This window comes from Hippocampus bargibanti, linkage group LG12, assembly GCF_051943395.1.
Source record: "Hippocampus bargibanti isolate YZ-2025 linkage group LG12, ASM5194339v1, whole genome shotgun sequence".
In the NCBI taxonomy this organism is placed as follows: domain Eukaryota; kingdom Metazoa; phylum Chordata; class Actinopteri; order Syngnathiformes; family Syngnathidae; genus Hippocampus; species Hippocampus bargibanti.
The window spans coordinates 8,783,561-8,808,888 of NC_142745.1; the positions used below are offsets into that span (position 1 = coordinate 8,783,561).

General features: G+C 40.6%; 1 protein-coding gene across 2 annotated transcripts in view; it reads right to left on the reverse strand.

The window, feature by feature from the left end:
- Positions 1–525: 525 nt before the first annotated feature.
- LOC148890349 (SLIT-ROBO Rho GTPase-activating protein 3-like) overlaps positions 526–25,328 on the reverse strand; it is a 37,401-nt gene continuing 12,598 nt past the window's right edge. The window contains exons 4-22 of one of the 2 annotated variants that reach the window (XM_089009597.1): positions 23,414–23,476; positions 20,480–20,671; positions 19,492–19,620; positions 19,187–19,408; positions 19,006–19,107; positions 17,004–17,201; positions 16,811–16,895; positions 15,225–15,252; positions 11,800–11,830; positions 10,709–10,769; positions 9,601–9,678; positions 9,339–9,473; positions 8,203–8,308; positions 7,896–8,123; positions 6,922–6,995; positions 6,627–6,807; positions 5,528–5,671; positions 4,728–5,001; positions 526–3,556 (exon numbers count right to left, since the gene is read on the reverse strand). In XM_089009597.1, the coding sequence (XP_088865723.1) occupies positions 3,098–3,556; positions 4,728–5,001; positions 5,528–5,671; positions 6,627–6,807; positions 6,922–6,995; positions 7,896–8,123; positions 8,203–8,308; positions 9,339–9,473; positions 9,601–9,678; positions 10,709–10,769; positions 11,800–11,830; positions 15,225–15,252; positions 16,811–16,895; positions 17,004–17,201; positions 19,006–19,107; positions 19,187–19,408; positions 19,492–19,620; positions 20,480–20,671; positions 23,414–23,476 (2,790 nt within the window). In that variant the 3' untranslated portion in view covers positions 526–3,097. Of the gene's footprint in view, positions 3,557–4,727; positions 5,002–5,527; positions 5,672–6,626; positions 6,808–6,921; positions 6,996–7,895; positions 8,124–8,202; positions 8,309–9,338; positions 9,474–9,600; positions 9,679–10,708; positions 10,770–11,799; positions 11,831–12,493; positions 12,597–15,224; positions 15,253–16,810; positions 16,896–17,003; positions 17,202–19,005; positions 19,108–19,186; positions 19,409–19,491; positions 19,621–20,479; positions 20,672–23,413; positions 23,477–25,328 lie in introns of both variants that reach the window. The other variant, XM_089009596.1, reaches the window with a different exon arrangement.

Here is a 25,328-nt window from a genome sequence, read left to right on the forward strand (position 1 = left end):
AGCACCTTTCAAAACTCTCAAGGACCCTTTAAATGTAAATAGAATTAATACTTTTTAAATTTTCATTTTATATTGTTATTTGTGCACATATATACTCACGTTTTTCCTCCCCAAAAAGAATGGCGATATTAATTGAAACACACACGCGCGCACACACGCGCACACACACACACACGCACACTATCTATCTATCTATCTATCTATCTATCTATCTATCTATCTATCTATCTATCTATCTATCTATCTATCTATCTATCTATCTATCTATCTATCTATCTATCTATCTATCTATCTATCTAATGAGGTCAGTTGAGTTGAATCTATTAACATATCCTAATGTATGATATAAAGTGCAAATTTGCAATAAAATATACAAACTACAAATTGTCCATGAGGTGGTATATAAGCTATATATGCAATTTGCCAATATGGTATTATTCTATTCAGTCAGTTGTGAGCAAAATGGTTGAAATGTCTCCACGTCAAATATTTTTGGTTCAGTGAAGACAGACAAGACAACAAATGTCCCCCAATGTATTCTTTAATTAATGCTTGTGCAAGGATAAGAGTTACAAAAAAAATCTACAGACTAGACATGATAACATATCCCGTTCCTATCATACATTGTTATTTGTACAAGTCCGCAGTTCAACATCATTCACGCATGCGATCAAACATACCTGTTACGCTTGGACAGGTATCGTGATCAACCTTATAAGATGGCCGACGAAGACCGACGTAGCGTAAACGGGCTCATCTCAGGGGAAACCGTGCGAGATCTATGACGACACAGCCCTAAGTTTTATAGATGCCCTAGTATCGAGTAAAAGAAGACGAGAAACAAAACCAACGCATCACAATTTCCGCATGAGTTTTAAGTGCGTTAGTACATTGAAGGAAGTCGACTCGCTTTAAGAATTGTTACTCGTATATATTATTGAAATCTGATTTAGCTAATTCCTTCATTTTCTATGTAAAAGTTACAGGTATGCCGCATGTGGTTAATCCTTTACAAAGTGCCAATGTTCTTCAGATGTTTCTATGAAATACAGTACCATAAGCAAACACACACACACAACGTTTTGATTGTGCTTGGTAGGTCCATCCAAAAGTAAACTTTTGGCGCTAGCAGCCCGCTAACATGCTCTCATGTTGTTTGCTGAGATGGTAAAAGTGTGTGTAAACCAACGAGTGACGTTTGTGCTTGAGATGCTAAAGTTGACAATGTACAGTATGAGTGACAAACCCATTGACATTGTACTGCATTTCCTCAAATAGCAGCCAGGGGAATTCATTCACTCAAGTGCAAAGTATGAGACGCTAATTCAACTCAACAACCATAACGACCATGTGGCATGTCAAGAAAAAATAATTGACTCTCACACACAAAAGATAATGGCCCCACCCCACCTAAGTATTGTTTTTGGTACATTTATATTTTATTTAATCATGACTGCTAGCTTTGCGTACTATGCTAGGCTTTTGCCACCTCCTCCATTTTGGGGAAATTAGTTCAAATCTTCAGGTGGGAAAAAATGAAACACAACTATTAAAATGAAAGCCACCATTTCAGGAATGTCAGTACGCATCTGTCTTGAGTGAGGAAAAGCTAAAAAAAAAGAAGGCTGCTCGATCAATGTAGCCCGATTGCTTCTGTAAAGATTCTTGGGGGTGTGTGATATCCTACTCAGTTGCCAGTTAAATATATCCTGCTAACACTGGAGGGAGCTACAATTCAAATCCATCAAGGCATTTAATATGCAGCAACTAACTTCATTGTAAGTGAATGTTCCAGCCACCTTCATTGACACGGTGCAGATGTTTTGTTTCAGCCACACGCTGGCTAGTAGGGATGCTCCGATAACGACTGGAATTTGGCCCAAGTGATTTTAAACAGATTTAAGATTGTAGATGGGAGAGAAAAGTTCATTTTCCGAAAATGTTCATTTTTTTGTTGCCTAACTGACATCAGAAAAACGTTTTATAACATCTAAAATACCCAAAACAGGCAGGCTGATATTTTTAGTCAAATGAAAAACACCAATAAAAATGACTAAAAGTGTCCCAAAACTACTTCAAAATGACCTCAGAAAGTTTCAGTTTCAGAAGGTCCCACCCCCTTGTTTGTGGTGTCACGCCAAGACGTCTTGCCTTGCTCGAGAATCAAAACAATGACTTCAGATTCGGAGAAGATGCTTTCTTGTTACTCATCCAGTTATGAATATAATTCAAATAGTTCTGAAGAGGAAATCATAAATGTTTGCAATCGATTAAAGAAGTACTTCCGTATCAATTGAGCCGTCAGGACTCCAATGTAGCGTCCCAGAAAATGCACAAGATGGCGCCCAAGCTCCCTTGGAAATGGGCTGATTTGTCTGCTGGGAATTTGTGTCAACTAGTATCAAATAGTAGTCTTGGTGCAACACACAACGATTCACCATTGTGTTATTTATGTTTTTTCCTTCTAATTTCGCCATCAACACGGATCAACACGAAGTTTTCAGACCAAACAAAGTACCCGAAATGCATTGTGTGTCGCTTTCTCGGTCAGTGACATCACGGTAGGTATTGTCACCAACTCAAAAACAAGTCTTAAAACGTAAAATATACCTATATGCAGTGGAATCTTTGTAAAATACGCTCAGTAGAAGTCATTTTAAGTGATTTTACAAATTATGGACAACTTGTCCGGAGGCGTCGGTTGTCCTTTAAGTTCCGAAGAAAAAAAGAACAAAAAATCGGCACATCCCTACTAGCTTCCTTTAATTCCATCAATACATTGTAAAGAGTTTAACAGACATCCGATTTGTGTGCCACTTTTTACCTTATATTGGCGAGGGGAGAAAAGTGTGAGCTCATCGCATGTGCGTACCCTCATAAAAGTCACTGATGTGGATTTTCCAGTGCATCCATTTTGAATTCCGCATCTATGCTATATAAGTATACTATTTGGCTGCTTGAGTCTAGATGTGAGTGAAAATTTGTCAAAAACCAATCGTTAGAGTGACCAACTACAGATTTAGTGCTGTTTTAGTTGAATGAAGGCGACCAACCGGATGCTCTTTGTCAATTCTTCATTTGCGTCCGAACGCTGCTACTACACGTGACCCTGTTTGTCTGAGGAAGAGGAGGAAGTGGACGGTGAAGGGGAAGGAGCTTTCGGGAAAATCCTGTCAGTGGGAGTCATGCCCGGACTGCCCAGACCTGACGAACTGGAGCTGCTGGAACGATGCGGCCCCTGAGTGAGCACGGGAGCCGGCCGGACCGGTCTGACGGGCGGCGGCCTGACAGGCGCGTTGGGCCTGCGCAACGCCAGGGCGGGTTTGAACGTGGTCATGGTTTCAGAGGAGGAACTGCTGCTGCTTCGCCGCTGGGATGCTTCGGGATCTCGGATGACCATGGTGTGGAGGGGGCTTCCGGGGACGTCCTGGCCACCGCCGGGGTGTTTGAGAGGTTCCAGCGTGTCCAGGACAACATCGGGAGCGTGTTTGGCAACATTTTGTCGCTCAAGCTCACACAACTCGTGAAGGGCTGTGTTCATTGTTTTCTCTATGTCCTGACAGACGGAGTTGAGGAACAAAATAAGACAAATATTCAAAAATAGATGCTAGCATGCATTAGAGCTGAACATTTAATCAAAGTCAAATTCATCACAATGTGATAACACGCAATTTTCAACCATTTAGCGTTAGCAGGCGGCTTCATTTAAATTACCGTATTCTCCGGTGTATACGGTGCACCGGAGTATACAGTAAGGTGCATCCCCAATGAATGGTGTATTTTCAAACCTTTTCCATATACAGGTCACATCTGACTTACGACCAGCTCGACTTACGACCACGACTTACAGACCCTTTAAAATTTTTATTCTACGCCTGGCATCGTAACGCAGCAGGCCGGCAACGTGTCCGACAATTTTGGCCAGCCAGCCAGCATCTCACTCTCGCACAGCAATCGACCGTGTGATGGCACCAGGGGGTTGGGGTTGCGAGTCATTTAGCCTCAGAGTCTCTATTTAACATTTTGAATGGATTTCGACTTACGACCATTTTGACTTACGACCGTTTGATTGGAACGGAACTCGGTCGTAAGTCGGATGTTACCTGTATAAGGCGCACCGGACTATAAGGCGCACCTTCAATGAATGAAAAAGGTTTTCCAAATATAATATATAAATAGATCAAAGTTTTCCAAATAAGACACACCACATTGCAGTATGAGGTGTTACAGTAGAGGCTGTGGATGAAAAGGTTTTTTCAGCCGTCATCTGTACTTCTTTGAAGTATATATACTCTGTATCCCTAATGTCCAGCCAGAGCTACCAGCAAAATTTTAGTTAGCTGACGGAGCTTCTCGGATGAGGAGCGAAACATCCGACACCTTCAAAGAAGTACAGATGACGGTTGAAGAAACCTTTTCATCGATGGACCACTCCTGTATGACTGAGAGCTTACACAGATGTAGAGGCTGTGGTTACTTCAATTCTTTTACAGGGGGAAATGGAGTCGGTAGCTGGTGACCATAATTGCGAGACCTGTTGTGGCTCAATATGACTTCACATATTAGGCGCACCTGCGTTTAAGACGCAGAGTCATCTTTTCAAGAAAATCAAGGTTTTTGGGGGTGCGCCTTATACACCGGAAAATACGGTAATAACATTCCGGGAAAACAGGCACTCCCGAGATCGGAGAGAGACGGACAATCCGGGAGAAGCTATCAGAACTCACCTCAGCAAGCGCTTCCGCCTCCAGGGCTTTGTGGTCCCCTACGTTGGTGTGCCGAGTGGTGCCGGGAGACGTTCGCTGAGGGTGTCCGGCGGCTCCAAAGGTGGCGAGTCGCCGCTTCTCTGGACTGTGTGTCTGGCCCCTTCTCACGGCAATTTTGTGAGGACTGCAGGGCCGAGGAGCGACCCGCGGAGGTCCGTCGGAGGTTCTGGTTGGGCTGTGGCCGTCGCCATTTCTGTGGCGTTGAAGCGGCGCTCCGTCCGACCGCACTTTAGACCTTGAAGGGTGCAATGGAAATCGGTTTATTGCTCCGCTTTTGCATACATAATAAAGTGTCCCACTCTGACGAAGGCGGAAGTATACGCCAAAACATGTCAGCTAATTGAACACCTAAAATACACTGTCTGTAAGAAAAGAATATGTTTTAAATTAAAAAAAAAATATCTACAGGGCGTGTGTTATGTGATCATATTTAAGATATAACTCATAAATTGTGACGTGTTCAACACCAAGTTCACCCAATGCACTGATTGTGCGTAACTGTGATGTGAAATATAAACTCAGTCAATCGGGAAATGACAAAATGCCATTGATTCACAAAGTATTCACCAATATAAAGAGATCACAAACGCAATGTCATTTTCAATATGCCACAAACAAGTCATATTTTAGTTGTTTGTATTATTCTGTACAATGCAGTGTGTGACTGTTATGGGATATTTTGTATTGTGTGTTTATCTCGGGGCTGAATTGTGTTTTTTTTATTTGTATTTCTTAAAATTGTATTCTCATTTTCAACTTACCTTCCCATTGGTGCCCCATAGCGATGTTCCAAAGGGTGTTCCGAAAAAGACTGGTGCTCATGCCTAGTGGACGATCGGTCCTCGTGGTATCCACTGCTGCTCTCACTGTCAGTCCTTTGTATGCTTTCTGAGAATGCATCATCCCTATATCCCCAAATAATAAAGGTAAACACGTTTTTAATTCCCCTTTTAACTCATTCATTGCCAAACGATATGCAAAACACGTGTGTGCTCCAATGCCAGGGTTTTTGTCATTGTCACTCGACCTATAGAATATTGAGTTATAGGACTACATAAACATTCAATGCAGCGTAAGGAACCTTAGACTCTCTTCTTTCATCAGAAAAAAAATTCCCAAGTTATATGGGTCTGGAGTTATCTGAACTTGAAATGGGGGCGGCTGTACAAAATACAATATACAGTAAAGTCTCGTTATATCGATATCGGTTATATCGATAGTACTGCTTATTCCGACACTATTTATATGAACGCAAGGAGAAAATTTACATGCCGCAGGATCGGATATATCGATAGTCCGGTTAAATCAATATTTTTTCCGACTCCCGAGAATAGCGATATAACGAGACTTTACTGTAATACCTATTGATTTATTGGTGCTTTAACAACAGCTGAAGCTGGAACAAAAGCGCTAACATGGAAAAAAAGCCTTCCCTGTGGAAGGGAAAAACATAGCCAGAGGCCATGGCCAGCACTTTATCGACACCCAAACAAGAAAAAACAAAACCCAAACATATTCGGGAATGGAGCTCTATGTCATATTTTCAATTCCCGAATAAATTTGTGAATGGCAGTGAATGAGTTAAGCTCTCTTAAGCGCAGTATCTTTTTATTATTATTACAACAATTATTAAGTATGGTGTTTTCTGCACCATAAGGCGCACATAAAGCCTTCGATTTTTTCAAAATCTGACAATGTGCTTTATAATCCAATGTGATTTATATATGGTACAAGTTTTAAAACATGTCATTCATTGAAGGTGTGCCTCATAATCCAGTGCGCCCTATAGTCCGGAAAATCCTTTTTCCCCCACGGTGGATTCAATAAAGCAAAAAAAAGAATAAAAAAACTTTTACGTACATGTCCTGCACCACAATATACTGGTGTGGGATGAGGCCGTCCACGCCGTTATGCCGACCCTCCCACCAGTCCTCAGAAGCTCGCAAGTACAGTAACAGCGAGGCTCCTTTCTTGAAGGAAAGCTCTCTGGGAGTTCGACCCACATAGTCAAACTTTGCGATGGCTTCGATCTGCTCCAGCTCTGCCAAAGTCGTTAAATCAAATCAGATCAAATTCTAAAAGGATGAGCGATAAACTGAACCGTATGTAATGTGTATGTGTATCCGTGTGTGTGTGCTTCTCAGCTGTGACTCACCGTCATCACTGGTGTTAGGTCCGGTACCGTTGTCCACCTCATCAAGAGCACCGGCATCACTATGTGGGCTCTCACTGTGTTTAAAAAAATAAAAAAAATAAAAATAAAAAAAGATTGAATCACATACCGGTAATACAAAGAGGAAGAAAACAACACCTATTTTTATAGGTTCTCAATTTCTGTCAATATAATCCGATGCACCTTATACACGGCTCAATATTCTGAATTCTTGGATGTCATCTGTGAAATATTCTTTGTTACAGCTGCAACGGATGTGAAGGCTTTTTGCAAATAAAGCTATTGTGTTATTTTATTCCTTTCAGCGTAGCTCCATCTAGTGGATGCCTAACGTAATTGCAGCTGCTATTGTAGCTTTTAGTCTACGCATGCACTTTATAATGTGGTGCGCACTTTATATGAAAATGGTTTTCAAATCGGCAATGTATTACTCTGAAGTGCCTTAAAGTGTGGAAAACACACCGGTGTATAAGGGGCACCCAAAAGCCTTACTTTTCTTCAAAAGATGACCCTGTGCCTTATGCGCAGGTGCACCTTATATGTGAAGTAATATTGAGCCACAACAGGTCTCGCAACTATTGTCAACACCCACCGACTCCATTTCCCCCGCTTAGAAGAAGTGCGTAACCCCAGCCTCTATGGTAGTGACTTATAACGTGGTGTGCCTTATATTTGGAAAACTTTTATAGATTTATATATTATATTTGGAAATCATATTTCATTCATTGAAGGTGCGCCTTATAGTCTGGTGCGCCTTCTATATGGATAATGTTTGAAAATGCACCATTCATTGGGGGTGTGCTTTATAATCTTGTGCACCTTATACACTGGAAAATACAGGAGCAATTCAACTGCAAATTTTAACTGTATTTTTGTAAGTGTTGATAAATTTTCGTGTCGATTTGAGCATTGCATTATTTAATCCCACATGCCAGACACGTTCCCTTCTAACTCACCAGTATTCCTCGCCTCCGGCCATGCACTTCTCATACACAGGTCCGTCCAACTCACGCTGTGGTGGGAATATGGCTTCATGGTGGATGATGATAGTCTTAATGACCTCGTTAACATGCGCCTGGCAGGCAACGGGATCCTGATCCTCCGGTATGGGCATCAGCGTGGGACCGAAGCAAATGGCCAGGTTGTAAGGGTCCATCATATTTTCGTCACTGTACTGGGATAAACTAGAGGGACAGAGGCAATTAGCGTCACCCGCGGAGCTGTCACTCAGCGGAGAAGCGCACTTGCTGCCAGGCGACTCACTGATTGAGAAAGGCGAACAGGTATCTCATGACAATGACCACAGGTGGCTGGAGACTGGCAATAATCTTCTGAAGGTGATGAGCTCGATCGGAACCAAAATCCAGCTCTAAAAAAACACATTAGCCAAAGTCAGCTTCACCAAAGGCTTTGTCACCTGTTACAGCGATGAGTGAAACGGCAAAAACAACAACACAAAAGTACGATGTTCATTCCAGATGTGACTTAAACCATAACTCATTCACTGCCAGATGTGCAAAAATGCGTCCACTGCAGTGCCAGGGTTTATGTCATTGTCACTCAAATTGCAGGACCCACAGAATATTGAGTTTTAGGACAACATAAAGATTCAATCCAGTGTAAGAAACCTGAGACTCTCTTTTTTTTAATCAGAAAAAAAGTGTTAATTCCTAAATTATATGGGTCTGGAGGTCCATGATCTTGAAATGAGGGCGGCTATCCAAAATACAATGCAATACATTCATATTGGTTTATATAGCGCTTTAACAACAGCTGAAGCTGTAACAAAGCGCTAACATGTCCAAACTGCAAATACTGCCCCCTCGTGGAAAAAAAAAAAAAAAAAAAAAAAAAACAACCACATTGCAAGAGGTCTGACCAGCGCTTTATCGGCACCCAAGCACGAACAAACAAAATCCGAACAAATTCGAGAATGCCGCTCTACGTCATATTTTCAATTCCCGAATAAATTTGTGAATGGCAGTGAATGAGTTAAATGTCAATTGCTGCTTACTAATGAATTAAGAAATTGGAGGTAATTTAAAGTTTTCATTCTGAATTTGTTAGTCCATGTCTTTGAAAATAGGGACAAAAAACACAAATTCTCACATCAGAATCAGAAACCCTTTGATAGTCCTACAATGGGGAAATTTATATATATATATATATACAGTAAAGTCTCGTTATATCGATATTCAAGGGAGTCCGAAAAAATATCGATATAACCGGGACTATCGATATATCCGACCCTGTTTGCATGTAATTTTCTCCGTGCGTGCATAGAAATAGTATCGATATAACCGGGACTATCGATATATCCGATATCGATATAACGAGACTTTACTGTATATATATCGGGTATAGCTTCATGCTTGACAAGTTGCCAGAAGATGACTCACTTGTAGTGGATATGAGGTCAAGGAAATGCTCTTGAGGGAACAGCGGCTTCTCCAGGCCCCTGAAGTAGAGTTTTAGAACGCCGGCCACAGAGTTGATATCATGATCCGACTGATCGTCCACCAGTGGGTCTTCTCCTATACATGCCATCAAACCTTTCTCTTAGTCAACGTCACACATATAATATGGAATATATACAGTACATATACAGTGTATATGCAATCCATAGACTGAGTCGAGATGGGCGACAAGACTCACACTGACCTCTTTCAAACGCATTTTTAATGTCGTTGACTTCCACTTGGGATCCCGGAACTCGGAATATACCTTGCTGCTGAAGACCTGGGAAAAGACAAATCCGTTTTATTAAAAAAAAAAAAAAAAATCAACTCTTAGCTGGTGTACAAAATGCTTCATAAATTATCTGACTTATATGTTTTTTTTCCCAAAAGATTTTCAGGGATATCATAGTTTGGGAATTTTCATTATAGTTTTTAATTTTTTTAAACTTTTGTATTTTTCATTCCGTTAATTGTAATTACTTTTTATAGCAAATGTTTGATTTACTTTCTTTTATTTTTTTAATGGAGTGTGAGTCCAGTGCAAGATAAAAAGAGCAAGGTGCTGAAATATTGTGGAGTAAAATAAGTGAATTAAAATTTTTAAATTACTGTTTTTGACCTTCTTTTATCCCATATGGCACCAGTGGTAAAGTCCAGGCCCGGGGGCCAAATCTGGCCCACCATGTCATTTTATTCGGTCCGTGAAAGCAAAACAAACTTGTGAAATTCCATGATGCTTGCTAAACCAAAATGTTAAATTGTATGATGTAAACAACTAGAACAGTTATTATTTTTGACTTCAAATTTGAAACTAGTTATTCATTAATTTGTTGTGTGCTCTATATGTAATATGTGGAGGGATTGAAACATTCTAATGGCTTCTCTAAATTCATAACGGCCCCCCGAGAGGAAACCGTAACGACAATGCGGCCCGTGGCAAAAAAATGACTATGAAACCCTTGCTATGGACATAAGAGCAATGCCATCATACCAAAATAAATACGTACATTAAAATGAACCCCTAAAGCTGATATATGACCTAAAATGACAAATAAAAAATATTTTAGCTGCGGTTATAGTTTCCCTTTCAAAACATAAAATGTTTTTTTCACAAACATTTTCATTTAAATTTTATTTTGTTCCCAAAAATGTTTCTGGATTTTAGTTAATTATGTATTTAAATTTAGTTTTTATTTATTGCTAAGTGTCAGTAATTATACTAACCTTGCAGGTTTGCAGGTTATTTCAAACATTGATTTTTTTAAAATTTCAATTAAACATTTTATCATGATCACAACATGGGAACCCACCATAAAGATTGATGTATCGGACACAACTCTCAACCACCACCGGTATGGGCTGCCCCGAGTCCTGCAGTCACATTCAAATTATTGTCGTCAGATGAACAATGAGTAGATTGAAAAAAAAAAATCAAAGATTCAATATTTTTAATGACATCATGTAAAATGTTACAATTGCAGAACAAAACTATAAAATACAATGAATATATGATTTAAGTACAGTGATACCTCGGCTTATGAACGCTTTAGCTAACGAATTTTTCGCCTTACGAACATTAAATTCGCGAGAATATAATCTTGGCATACTAACTAGTTTTCGGCGGACGAACCAAACCACACAGCAGCTGGCGGACTAGTTTTCCACACCCCCTTTGAGTGCAGACGTGGTTTGCTATCGAGTGGAGTACTTTTACTATTATGGGACCAAAAAAGACCCCACCACAGGCCGAAGAGGACACAAAATAGAATTACGGTCGAGCAGAAGAAGGAGATCATCGAAAAACACGAACGAGGTGTGCGTTTGTGTGACTTCGGGTCCCAATACCAGTACGCTAAGTCGACCATTGCTACGTGTGGCTAAGGGTGTTTCTGTGTTGTCTAAGCAATGGTCAGGCAATAGAACAGGTTGCAAAACTTCTGTTGATTTGGATTGACAAAAAGCAGCTTGCATGGGACAGTGTGTGTGAGGGTATTATCGTCGAGAAAGCATGCCAACTTCACTTGGATATCATCAAGAGGCAACTACATCAATGACCATCACTAAGGTAAATAAAACGACTTTATTATACAGTAGTTTATTTCTTTAATTACAATATAATAGCACATTTATTATCCATAAAATAATGTATATTTTTTGTAGTTTAAAGGCTTATTTAGTAGAAAATTATGTTTTTTGGGAACCTGGGAATGGATTATTCCCATTTTTAATGGTTTCTTATGGGAAATAAATGTTCTGCAGACTCACCTTACACACACTTTCTGGGAACCAATTAAGTTCGTAAGCTGAGGTATCACTGTATGTCCATATAAAGGAGTATCAACAAAATAGAGGCCGAGAAAGTAGCAAAATGGTGATGCCACCCAGCTGAAGGACAGAGTACCTGAGTCCTGGATCGGACATTCCGTCTTCCCCTGGGCAGAGAGCAGTAAGGCACGTAGACAGTGGAAGAAAGGCGACAACAACCACAAACAAGTTAGTGAGGAAGACAGATCTCGCAGAGAGAAAAAATAAATAAAAAGAGGAGGTCTGGAAATGCCAAAGCATCGATTCAGTGCCTTATAGGGGTGCGTACATGAGCACATTGCTTCGCAGAACTGGGGATCTAAATAGGAGAATATTCATCTCAATTCAAAGCCTGCAGATGCTTTCGTTAGCACTATACCGCTAATTACCTTTTAAAATGAGTTGGACTGAGGAAGTACCAAAACAGCAGAACAGATGCTGACTCACTCTGCTCGCCATGTGTTGATTTTAATAGGGTAACACGGCTGGTGCACGGCCAAATGTCATGTTTATCCAGCCGGTGGACTCAATTTTGCCAGGCCTCCTGGGCCATTCAGAGCAAACTGCAGATTTGGTCGATTTGCTGGTGCCTGACTTGATGACGAGGCAGCCGAGGGGGTGACGGACAAGGTGACGAGCAAGAGAAGAGTCAGAGTGTGAGCGAGCCAAACGTATGGGTAAAAGAGTGGCCAAAAGGTGAGTGGAGGAAAAACAACCACAACCCCAAAGGGACCACCAGCGGGATAGCAGAGCTCCGCAAGAGTACAAAGAGCACACGAATGGGCTCGTACCTGGATGAAGGCCTCCATATTGCCGTTAAACAGCTTACGTCTAAAAATGGAGCGAGGTCTAGACTTCCGTATTCTCTGAGGTTTAGGGGGAAGTATGGGGGGCCTGGGGAGAGGGTAGGGGAGGGGGGATTGCACTGTTGGTATAACAATTATGAATAATAATGCAAATGATATTCATTACTAGTTCGCAAACATCACACCCGCCCGACACGTTTACACGGTTCTCAACTCTCCAGTCTTGATTTGACTTGTGTCGGCGAGCTCGTAAATGCTGCAATCAAGGCAAAGTGGATATCCCACAATTTGATGTAAGGCTCCAGATGGAAGCAAATAATTGCATTTATTTTATAATTAGCCTGCCATGAGAGATCATCTTATGTGCCACAGGGAATTACTCAATTTCACATAATTGGTTGGGTTGTAAATGATTACCTATTTGCTCCAAATAACGTTTATTTGCTCATCTATTTATGCTGGCAACGTGTACTGACAGGCAAAATGGTGAAATACTCTCTCACTGAATGGTAAAAGGCACAATTAATCCGTTTTACCCGATGCAATTCAGACAACATCACATAGATCAATAAAAAGCCCCAGATTTCCAATTGAATTCAATTTTGGCCATTTGGGAGAAACTGAAGACACCGTTATGTCATCATTATCATTATTCTTTTTGTGACATGTACCGTATTTTCCGGTGTATAAGGGGCATTCCCAATGAATGGTGTATTTACAAACCTTTTCCAGATGTAAGGCGCACCGGACTATGAGGCGGATTTAAAAATGTTTTCCAAACACAGGTAACATCCGAGTTACGACCGGTATGAGTTACGACCACCCATACTTACAACCACGACCGCCAGACCCTTTTTGAAAAAATTCTACACCTGGCACCGCAATGCGCAAGAAGCCGCGTACTACAATTTTGGCCAGCTAGCATATCGCACACTCGCACAGCAATCTACTGAGTGACTACACGCAATACAGTGCAGATACCGTCTCTGCAACATCACCTGTAGTACTGTACACTGTTTTTTTCCTTCGCCTGAGTCCGAGCGCTGGACGTTAGCTGGGAGAGCATGGTAAGTATAACATGTAACTGTACAGTAAACAGTTTTGTATTCTTGACAGGTACAGTTATACAGTAATAAAAATCAATAATACAAAATATAAAATGATAAAAATGACATTAAAAGTGATCACATATATAAATGAACATTGCTTAAAAACAACAGATTGACATTGTATACTATCCTGTCGTGTAAACGTCACGTCGGCCATTTTGTATGGATTTCGACTTACAACCGTTTGACTTAGAACTGTTTTGTCGGAACAGAACCTGGTCGTAACACGGATGTTACCTGTATAATATAGAAATATTTCCAAATGTAAGGCACACCACATTATAAGGCACTACAGTAGAGGCTGGAGTTACGCACTACTTCTTCTACAGGGGTAAATGGAGTAGGGGGCTGCTGACAGTAGTTGCGAGACGTGTTGTGGATCAATATTACATCACATATAAGGTGCACCTGCATATAAGGCGCAGGGTCATCTTTTGAAGAAAATCGCGGCTTTTGGGTGCGCCTTATACACTGAAAAATACAGTATTTGCATGTCAACATTTGACTCATTCATCCATGCATCTGTTTTATATTATATATATTGTATTTGGATTGCGGAGGAACAGGAGCCTATCACAGCTGACTTTTAGCAAAAGACTGTCCACAGCCTAGATTGGTTACCAGTTAGACGCAGGGTACAGACAGATTTGCAGTTGGTACGTCCCCCCCCCCCCCCGTGTCAGCGTGGGTTTTCTCCGGGTACTCCGGTCTCTTCACACATTCCAAAAACATGCATGGTCGGTGAACGGTGCGCTCTAATATTGCCACTAGGTGTGTTTGTGAGTCTGAATGGTTATTCGTCTATGTGTGTTTTGCGAGTGACTGGCAACCTCCTGGATGTTCCCCTTTTAGTGACCGAAAACGACCTGAGGGGGCTCCAGCATGCCACCGAAGCCTCGTGAAGATCAACGGCTCAAATAATGGATGGATGGATAGACAGCTAATCTTTTAATAAGTCTCAGATTGCTTGCATATGCAACGGCCTTGCGACAAGGAAAAACATTTGGCAAATTGGCAATACTCCATTGCAGGAGGAGGAGAATTTTCCAATATCCTCGTTTTCTGGAATGCAACGTATGAACCGGCTATCACCACAGTTTAGTAGTTGGCACATGGCTGAGGATGTAGATGCTCTACGTATCACGGCTGTCAATTTATTTTGAAAGACAAATGATTTAAAAAAAGGCTATCTTTCGTATTCGCTAATTTGTTTTTTTACTGTTTCAAATTCGTGTGACATAGGTTTTTCAAGTGGTACTAATCATATTAAATGCCAAACATTTTGACCTGTCAACAGAAAATTAGTGTAATATAATACAATGGACGTCAGAGAATTACATGGAAGAAATGGAAGACTCCAGGCACACTTTGATCATAATAACATCATGTCTGCAATCACAATAATTTCATCTTGTTTTGATTAAATTTGATACGGTGTTGCAGAAAGTTTCAAACGAAGACTTATCTCCATGTCTTGCATAATGTTATTGTCGACATTTCCGTTCCCACACGGGGCTTTTGATTTTTATCCTATTCAGCGACACCAAAGGAATGATTTTAAACACCAATGCCTACTTTATTTGTTCTCTTGTCACTGGACATCTTACCTTGTCGTTCCATATTCAGCCCTCTCCCCTAAAAAGGCAAAAGAGCACAAAAGACATGAAATTAGTATATACCGCTTTTCAAATGCTGCAGTTGAGTGCCAGCCCCCCTCAAAAAGTGAGGCTGCCAGATTGGAGACGGACGGAAAGGGGTGTTATGAGAAAACAGGCATCTATTCAGACGCACTCAATGGGGTGAGTAACATGGCCGCATTTGTCACACGGCCAAGCTGCCAGCCATTCGACTGTCACCCTGGTAACGGAACACGAGCCCCCCAAAGTGCCTCAGATAGCCTGACTGCTCTCTCTGCAGAGTGCAAGTATATCCACGAGCAGCTTTTGGCATGCTGCTTTATAGAAGATGGTTTCATAAGTGTCCGATATTGGCCCGCATATTTTGATCAGTAAATTTGAAAGGAGTGTTTCAGTATTCTGTCTTCCTGCACACCAACAATTTACAGTATGTCACATAGTTTTAATCATACAGCAGATGACTTGAATGACTTTGCAGTTGCAACACGATGATGTTCACTCATTATTTGGATATAAGTTCAAGCCAATGTGAAAAGTGAACGCTCATGCTTAAATAATGTAATTTGTCTCAAAAAAGCAAATGTGTCAAAGTCAAGGCCCAGGGGCCAAACCTGGCCCACCACATCATTTTATTCGGCCCACGAAAGCAAATCAAACTTGTGAAATTCCATGATGCTTGCTAAAGTACGAACCAAAATGTGAAAATGTCCCATGTAAACCACAATAATAGTCATTATTTCTCACTTTTGAAAAGTCGTTCATTAATTTGTTGTGCGCTCGATATGTAATATGTGAAGGGGATTAAACATTCTAATGGCTTCTCCAAATCAATGACAGTCCCATTTTCATCCAAATTGCAGGACCGACAGAATAATGAGTTTAAAACTACACAAACATTCAATTCAGCATAAGAAATTGACTTTCTTTTTCATCAGAAAAAAAAAAAAAAAGACTGGAGTTATCTGAGCTTGACATGGGGGCGGCTGTACAAAATACAATACAATTCATCCATAATGATTTATATCGCGCTTTAACAACGCGCTAAATGTACAAAAGGCAAATGCTGCCCCCTTGTGGAAGGGAAAACATTGCCAGAGGTCTGACCAGCACTTTATCCCCCACCCCCGCGCAAGAAAACCCAAAACCCAAACAAATTCAGGAATGGCAGCGAACGAGTTAATACAAAAACCTATAGGAATTTCAAAACATGATTTTTAAATACTACTGGATGAGGGAAAATATCCAGTGCAAATTCAATGCTAACTTTAGCGAAAAGGTTCACCCTGTCAGCAGGCTCAAATATTCAGAATTAATTAATTTATATTTAAAATAAAGTGTGGTAGATTGACCAACTTGCATTTCTAACAGCAAACCATCTGCCAAATATGGCGAAATACAAAACATAAACTAATTTTTTTTTGTGTGTGTGTGGAATATGGATAGTGGTGCCGGGCGCCACGGTGCTTGGTCCTACTTTAAGCTCTCTAAACACTCAATGATACGTTGCAGTGAATTATGACTTTGCACCCATTTTGTATGCATGTAATAAGACTCACCTTCTCCCAGTGTCTGCTTCAGAAGGTCATGTTTGGCTTGAAGTTTGACAATGAGGTTGCTGCCGTTCAAGTACTCCTTGTATTTCTGCAGGGGGAGAAAAAGGACAATTGAGCTTGAAAAATATAGATGAAGAGTATATTGGACAGATTATAGCCCAAAATGTAGTCATTGTTCAAGTTGATCATCACTTACAGTGAAGTAGAAACCCTCCGTTTCTTGCTGATTGGCTCGTCTCTTAGAGATGTTGACCTTGCTCATGTAGGAGTCAGATGAGGCTGACTTTACCGACTCTGTGGATTGACTGTGCTGGAAGGCATCGGAAACATCGAAGTCCTCCACTGTGAGCATATCTTGAAGGGTCTGCATTGTGGCGTCCAGAGTTTTCCTCACCTGACATAAACAGGCACACATGTATTTAGTATTAGAGGAATATTGTATTAAATATATCATGGAAAAAAGAAGCATCATACAGATAATCATAGACATTTTTATTTACAGTGATACCTCGGTTTACGAACGCTTCAGTTTACGAACATTACATTTGCGAGAATATCATCTTGGCATACAAACTAGTTTTCGGCAAACGAACCAAACCACACGGAGTGCCAGGGTTTTCGACAGAAGTGCACCAAAACACACGGTCGAACAGCGCCACGGTGGCTGGCGGATTAGTTTTCCACACCCACTTTCTTTTAGTGCACTCGGTACAGATGTGGTTTGTTATCGAGTGGAGTACTTTTGCTTTTTTTTGGACAGAAAAAGATGTTAAGCCAATGTTAAGCCAAAAAGGACACAAAAGAAAATAACGGTCGAGCAGAAGAAGGAGATCATCAAAAAACACAAACGAGCTGTGCCTTTGTGTGACTTAGCGTCCCAGTACCAGTATGCTAAGTCAACCATTGCTACATTTGGCTAAGGGTGTTTCTGTGTTGTCTAAGCAACGGTCTCAGTCAAGAGAAGAGGTTGAAAAACGTCTGTTGATTTGAATTAACAAAAAGCAGTGAGCAGGGGACTGTGTGAGTGAGGGCAACTTCACTCATCAAGAGGCAACTACATCAATGACCATCACAAAGGTAAATAAAACGACTTCATTATACAGCGCAATTTATTTCTTTAATTACAATACAATAGCACATTTATTATAAATAAAATACATAAATGCATACATATACATAAAATAAGGTATATTTTGTGTAGTTTTAAGGCTTATTTAGTAGGAAATTATGTTGTATGGGAATCTGGGAGCAGATTATTCTAATTTTAAAGGTTTTGTATGGGAAAAAAATGTTTGGCAGATGAACTTTTCGCCTTACACACACTTTCTGGGAACTAATTAAGTTCGTAAGCCGAGGTATCACTGTACTTTTGTATCATTGAACATGTTCCAATAACCTATTAAAACCAGGTTCATGTAGATATGCAGCAGCTGCCATGCTAACGGACAGCTGCTGTAGTATAAAAGTGCCTTACAGAACATTTAACAGAAAATAATTAGACAACAGAACACATCACATAAAACATCAATAATAGCACAGTAAAACAACTATTCCTATGTATGCCTTACTCTTTGAAGTGGTTCAAAACGAAAGAGGAGAGAATCAAAGTCTCTTTTCACTGGCGATTCAGCGAAATCATGATGAATCATCAACAGCACACGTCACACAGACGTCTGCTAGAAGCAAAGTAAAAGGAAACGCAAAGCTGGAGCAACACTGACAAACACAGAAATGGGTTTCTTGCCCCATGTAGCTCTGCTTCAATTTCATCTGTTTGAGTAATATATAATGCATTCATATCAGTATACAGAATTACTGAGCATCCCGGATCCTTGTTTCGGGTTTAAAAACCTCTATATTGTTGCTTCGGTTCACATTTTAGACATCAGCTGTAAGCTTCATATTTAATGTGGTCGTTCGAATAAGCTCTCAGTCAACAGCAGACAGAGCAGCCGATATCAATCTTTAAATCATTCTCCTGTTTGGCTACATTTGGCTGGCTTATGTTTGATGGTATATGACAAGACATTTAATATCCTACCGTAGTGCTGATGCTGCGTTACAGGAAATTGCGAAAACCTGCATAGCGGGGTTGGTTATTTGACTGTGCTTTTTGACGGTATGTACACTGAAGTAATAGTGGCAGCTATTATTGAAGTTGTTGTCAAGCCAGTCAAAGATTTTAGAAAAAAAGTCACCTCTTCGTTTTCTATTTTGAGCGTCGCCAGGCGAGTCTGAAGCTGCTGGTATCGCATCAAGAGTTCCGTCTGGACAGGCTGCTGAGCGCTCACCTGGCACACCTGACGGGAAAACAGGATATAAACTCCGCTGTGAGGACTTGATAAGGAGCACGCCAAAACAAACAAGTCTTCCACTTACCTCGTCACCCATGTGCGGCTGATAGTCAAAGCGTGCCGGAGGACAAAACATCTGGGAGTGCATGTCCATAAACTTGTGCTTGTCTCCTCGAAGGTCCATGGCATCCACGGCTCCTTCTAGAACATCCAAACCTTCATGTCGAGATGTCTCCAGGCTATATTCCGCCGACAGGTAGGTTCTCAGGGTCCGCGTCAAGCTAGCATGGTACCCCATGTCACAACACTATGTATAGGAAGTGAAACATAATCCTTATTAATGCATTCGCCAAGTGTGTGTTTGTTTATCCACTGAGTGGTTTTACTTACATCGATCATATCGGACACATCATGGATATAATATTTTGCCACCAAGGCATTAGTGGCTGCCAGATTGAGGAGATAGTCATTGCGTGCCTTTGTACACTTCAGTTTGTTTTCAAAATATTTGGCTTGTCTCTGTGAGAAAGAGAAACATACGTGGATGCGTTAGTATAAGGAAAGTGAGTGCGGTTTACGGAATTGCGACACAACTTGACAACAATGTGCAAAGTTAAGACCTTAATGGGCATTTTTATTAATGACTAAGGAATTTATCAGAATCAGAAAGCCTTTCATAGTGCCACAATGGGGACAATTGCAATTCACAGCAGCAAAATTGTAAGGGGCGCGGGGTCAAAAGATATGACAAAGTGATATATGCACAAAAGAAAAGGTCAGGAGACTGAAATTATATATTTTGTTATATATATTGTGTAATTTTATACCGAGATATTAACTTAACTCAGACTAACAAAATGTGTTTGGTGTTTTGCCACTCAAATTCCAGGACCCACACAATATTGAGTTTTAGGACTACATAAACATTCAATACAGTGTTAGAAGCCTTAGACTCTCTTCTTTCATCAGAAAAAAGAGTTAATTCCTAAATTATATGGGTCTGGAGTTATATGAGCTTGAAATGAGGGTGGCTGTCCAAAATACAATGCAATACATACATACGGATTGGTTTATAGAGCGCTTTAACAACAGCTGACGCTTGAACAAATTGCTAACATGGAGAAAAGGGAAATGCTATGCCCTTGTGGAAGGGAAAACATTTCCATAGGCCATGGCCAGCACTTTATCGGCACCCAAGCATTAAAAAATAAACCCGTACAAATTCGGGAACGGTGCTCAATTTCATATTTTCAAAACCCGAATTTGTGAATTGCAGTAAATGAACCTATTTTCATTTTTCATCATAGACGATGCCACAAAGTAAAAAAAATGCATAGCCAGTATCTTATTGTAACAACAAGCCCATCACAAGACACACCTTCTCTTTCATTTTCTCCATCTTCTTCACAGAGCTGCGTCGCTGTGGCCTTTCGTCGTGACTATATCGCAACAAGGCGGCGCTGATGTCATTGCCCTTGCCGATGTGCTTCTCCTCCTGCTTCTCGGCCTCCTTCAGTTTGCCTTCGGCGCTGATGCTCTCCGTGTGGTACATGTGATACGTCTTCATTACCTGTCGCGAGACACACATAGATACATGCATGATACAGTTACATATTTTATATATACGGTAAAGTCTCGTTATATCGATATCGGATATATCGATAGTCCCGGTTATATCGATACTATTTCTATGCACGCACGGAAAAAATTACATGCAAACAGGGTCGGATATATCGATAGTCCCGGTTATATCGATATTTTTTCGGACTCCCTTGAATATCGATATAACGAGACTTTACTGTACTTGGTGCTGTATTTTTGTACTTTGCACTATGTACAGTTCTTTTTATGAAACAGTTGTGTGCAGTTTTACAATTTGTCATTCTTTTGTACATGCAATACAGTACTTTTTTTTCTTTTCGACCCCACCCCTTAAAGTTGCAAATTTCCCCACTGTGGGACTATTAAATGATTTCTTATTCTGATTCTGAAACACACACATAGACACACGTATGTTTAGTGTTAAATGACCTAAAATACGACCTAAAATATCCAAGGAAGCTTCAGAAGCAACAACACATACAATGCAACCTAATTTGACCAATTTAGTTGAACATTTTGTATTTAGAGTCTTATTTTGTATTTAGTCGAATTTTGAAGCTTTTAATGTACTACTGTCCCTGAATGGGTGAAAGGGATTTTCTTTTGAGAGCAAACTGACTGAGAGGACAAACAATGGATTCTACACTGCCCATTCCATTTGCTTTAATTGCATTAAAAAACAACAACAATGAATCTGACAAAATCAGCAGAATTCTTCAAACATTAAATACACAAGCACACCCTCTTTAAAACGGTTATAGTCGTGATGGTAAACCAAAGATTAGAAAGACAACAATAGAACCCTTCAACACATAAACAAAAAAACAAACCACTAAATAAATACATAAATGAATCAATGAACAGAGAAATAAATAAATGAATGAATGAGTGAATGAATAAATAAACAAATAAACAAACAAACAAATGAATGAATGAATGAATGAATGAATGGTCTGCAAATGGCTTTGTGGAGCAAAATGTTACATAAGAAAAATATAAATAAATGACGTAAATATGAGGTTGTACATCAAGAACAAAATAATGACCCCAGTTCACAGAGGGCGGTGTACATTGGATGAAAATAGTGGACAACGCTCCGTGTGTCAATGTTATGTATTTGCTTCCTCTACCATTCATCACACCAGGGAGTGTAACTTAATCATCTTGCTGAACGGGAGGCTTTTGAGCTGGGTGTGTCTTTCTAATGTGCTCGTGTCTCTCTATTTGCCTGCATGTCTACATCTTTGTATACCACCCCCACCCCAAAAAAAAAAAAAAAACATCCCTACAAGCGCAGTGTCTTTTTAGACCACATTATCTTCCCTTTCCTTACTCTTTGTTAGATCCAAAAGACAAACGCACCCGAGAGACAATATTGTAAGGCTTACAATTTTGTGTCTCGCGTGCGTTTGTCTTTTGGATCTTACAAAGTAAGGTCTCAAAGGAATGTTGCCACCATGGACTGTCACTATCGAGTATTTTTAGAATAAATGACTGGGTATTTGTTTTAACTTTGCAGTAAGAAAAATATTACACAATCATTTCCCCTTCAATTACTGTTCATCTGCTATTATTTACCCATGATCACATGGGAGCGATTGCCACACTCAACAGCCTTTTTGAAATGGATCCGTTTCCAGGTTCCATCATTGTTTTCCAAAGTAAAAGGCGGCGTTTGCAAATACCTGATTTTAATTCAACACAAAATAGTAATCGGTCTACTTTCAGGAAGAACTGCATAATAAAACAATGAATGCACTATTGCACCATTGCAACTGAAATCAGAGCATTTGGACACTTGTATGGGAAGCAATGACTTATTCAATTCTAAAAATATTAATCATTTGACCAAATTACATTCGGAACAGGAAAAACCATAAAAATAACCCTGATGTGGATGTTTGCTATACTTCATCGTCAACAAATCTTAAAATTAAACATGCCATCTTTCAAGAACGTCACACTAAACTAAATAAACTACGGTAAACTAATAAGCACGAAACAACCTCAAACGGAATTTCCCTCAGCCTCACTCACTGCCAAATTATTGTTTCCAAGACAACACCGTGTGTAAGTGATGTACCAAAAGGACAGTCAGATCGATTAACAAGCCAGGAAAGGGCGCTTCACTGTGACAGCAAGCAGCACTCCCAGTCGCAAACCAAAAAGCACAAGAAGCAATCAGCCGATCAATAGGGTATCACGTATGCAGCGAGCTCCCAAGTTTTATCACGTGAGCCGGATGCAGCTGTTTTCCATTAACCACACGGACCTGCTCTGCAAATGAACGAGCGTGTGCATACAAGGTGCATATATGCGCTCTCCGTGTCAATGGTGTTCCGAAGCCACACATAAACAAAAAAACCTATCCCCAACAAACAGATGTGTCCGACCTTCAGCAGCTGCTCTTTTTCGCCGTTGTGAGTAACACAACCACTTCACTCTCTTCCCTAGGGAGAAATTCACAATAGATGAATGCAAATGTGCGTGACCTCAGGAGAAGTTAGAGGAGAAACTGCTGATCAAGCAAGTCTGCCGTGTTCAGTGTAAGGGCTGCCCAGCTGTTTCACGGGTCATGGTCTGACAATTGAGAGAAGGCAGGAAATATCAACAGCGACAGGCTCGCGGGCGGGCATGCACGCAAAGCCAGACGAACTGTTATGGACATTAAAAAAAAAAATAAAAAGACAATAATATATGGTTGACTCACTGTGTAGAGCTCAGTGGTGACTTTCACAAGCTCCTCGTGCATCTGCACTCCCATGTCTTTGCTCTGTAAAAGATATTAGTGAACATTAGAAGAGAGGCGGACGAACGCGGGCTCAAGAGCAAGGGTGGTTCTTGGATCAGAGGTTTTGAGGTGCTGAGCTCTCATCCTGCTAAGAAAAATAGGTTAACACACATTCTATGAAAGAAGGATTTTTTTGTGAACATTGTCTCGTTGTAATTCAAACTGAGGACAATTGTGTTCTTCCCGAAATATTTCCCATCAGAACAATCATCGAAACTTCATTTCTTTCATAATTTTGCTGCTGTGAAATGTAAATTTCTCCACTGCGAGACTAATAAAGGCAAATCCAATCCAATCCAATCCAATCCAATCCAATCCAAAATTTAAAAATGTTAATGATAATAGAGTGTTGGTATTCTGGAGTGGAAGTTGAGCAATGTTGCACAAATCCCAGTTGAGGCAACGTAGTGTACTTTCAACATGGCTGTTTCTTGACTGGACACCTAGCTAGCTAGCATGCACAAGGCGAGATTGGGGGCGAGGGGACATTTATGAGCCAATGGGGTGCTATGTTTTTGTTGGGAAAATATAAGGCTTCAAAAAAAGAACATGGGGCGGCCCGGTAGTCGAGTGGTTAGCACACCGGCTTCACAGTGCAGAGGTCGCCGGTTCGCGTCCCGGTCCGGCCTCCCTGTGTGGAGTTTGCATGTTCTCCCCGGACCCGCGTGGGTTTTCTCCGGGTGCTCCGGTTTCCTCCCACACTCCAAAAACATGCATGGCAGGCAGATTGACCATTCCAAATTGTCCCTAGGTGTGAGTGTGAGAGTGACTGTCGTATGTCTTTGTGTGCCCTGCGATTGGCTGGCAACCAATTCAGGGTGTCCCCGCGCCTCGTGCCCGAAGACAGCTGAGATAGGCTCCAGCAACCCCCGCGACCCTAATGAGGAATAAGTGGTACGGAAAATGAGATGAGAGATGAGAATGAGAAAAAAAGAACATACAGTAAAATAAACAAGCTCTCAATTTTTAGCAATAGCATTTTTTATTCATCTGCTTCATTGTATTTAACAGAGATCCCAGCCAAGGGAAATTAAAATAGTGGAAAATGACGTCGCCGGATGCCAGTCAAGGGAAATTAACATGGCGGAAATGACATCACCAGATCCCAGCCAATGGAAGTTAAAATAGCGAAAATGACGTCACCGTTCCGCTATAACTCTTGTGTAGTATATCTCTCTTCCACGACATCTTTACAGTGAGACAAATGCGACGATGTTTAGCGCAAGTTTACTGGTGAAATGCGTGGTAAGGGAGCATATTTGTTTTCTCGTTTCATCGCGCATTAACCGACATCGAACAAAACACACGAAAGCATGTCGACTTAAGCAATACGCATTTTGATCACCCTTTAAAACAAATGTTTTAGTGGTTTTATGCGGAAATAAAATAACTTTTATATGAAAATAGAAAATAACACTTTGGCGGAAAAAAATCGGGGAATTCCGCAAAATAGCGGACGTTTTGGATCCCTGATTTAAAATGCAAATTATTTTATATATTTTATATATTTTTTAAATATATTTTTCATTTGCACATTTGACCATCTAGCTTCGCACAGACAAACCACTCTATGGTGTAAAAGAACCTTGGCAATGTAAGCATGAATGTTGCCGAGGGAATATGATGAAGGAGACATGTCACCCCGCCAGTGCGAACAGGCGCTGAGGAAGAGAGGGTTCAAAGGTGAGGAACACTGTTAAGTTCACGTCTTTGCCACCTCCCAAAGGACCACTTTTCAAACACAACAAGCCTCTGTTACCCCAAAAAAACTGAAACATCAGCACATTCGCTCCATATATTCCCCAATAAACGCGCAAGTCATTCCAGTCCCACA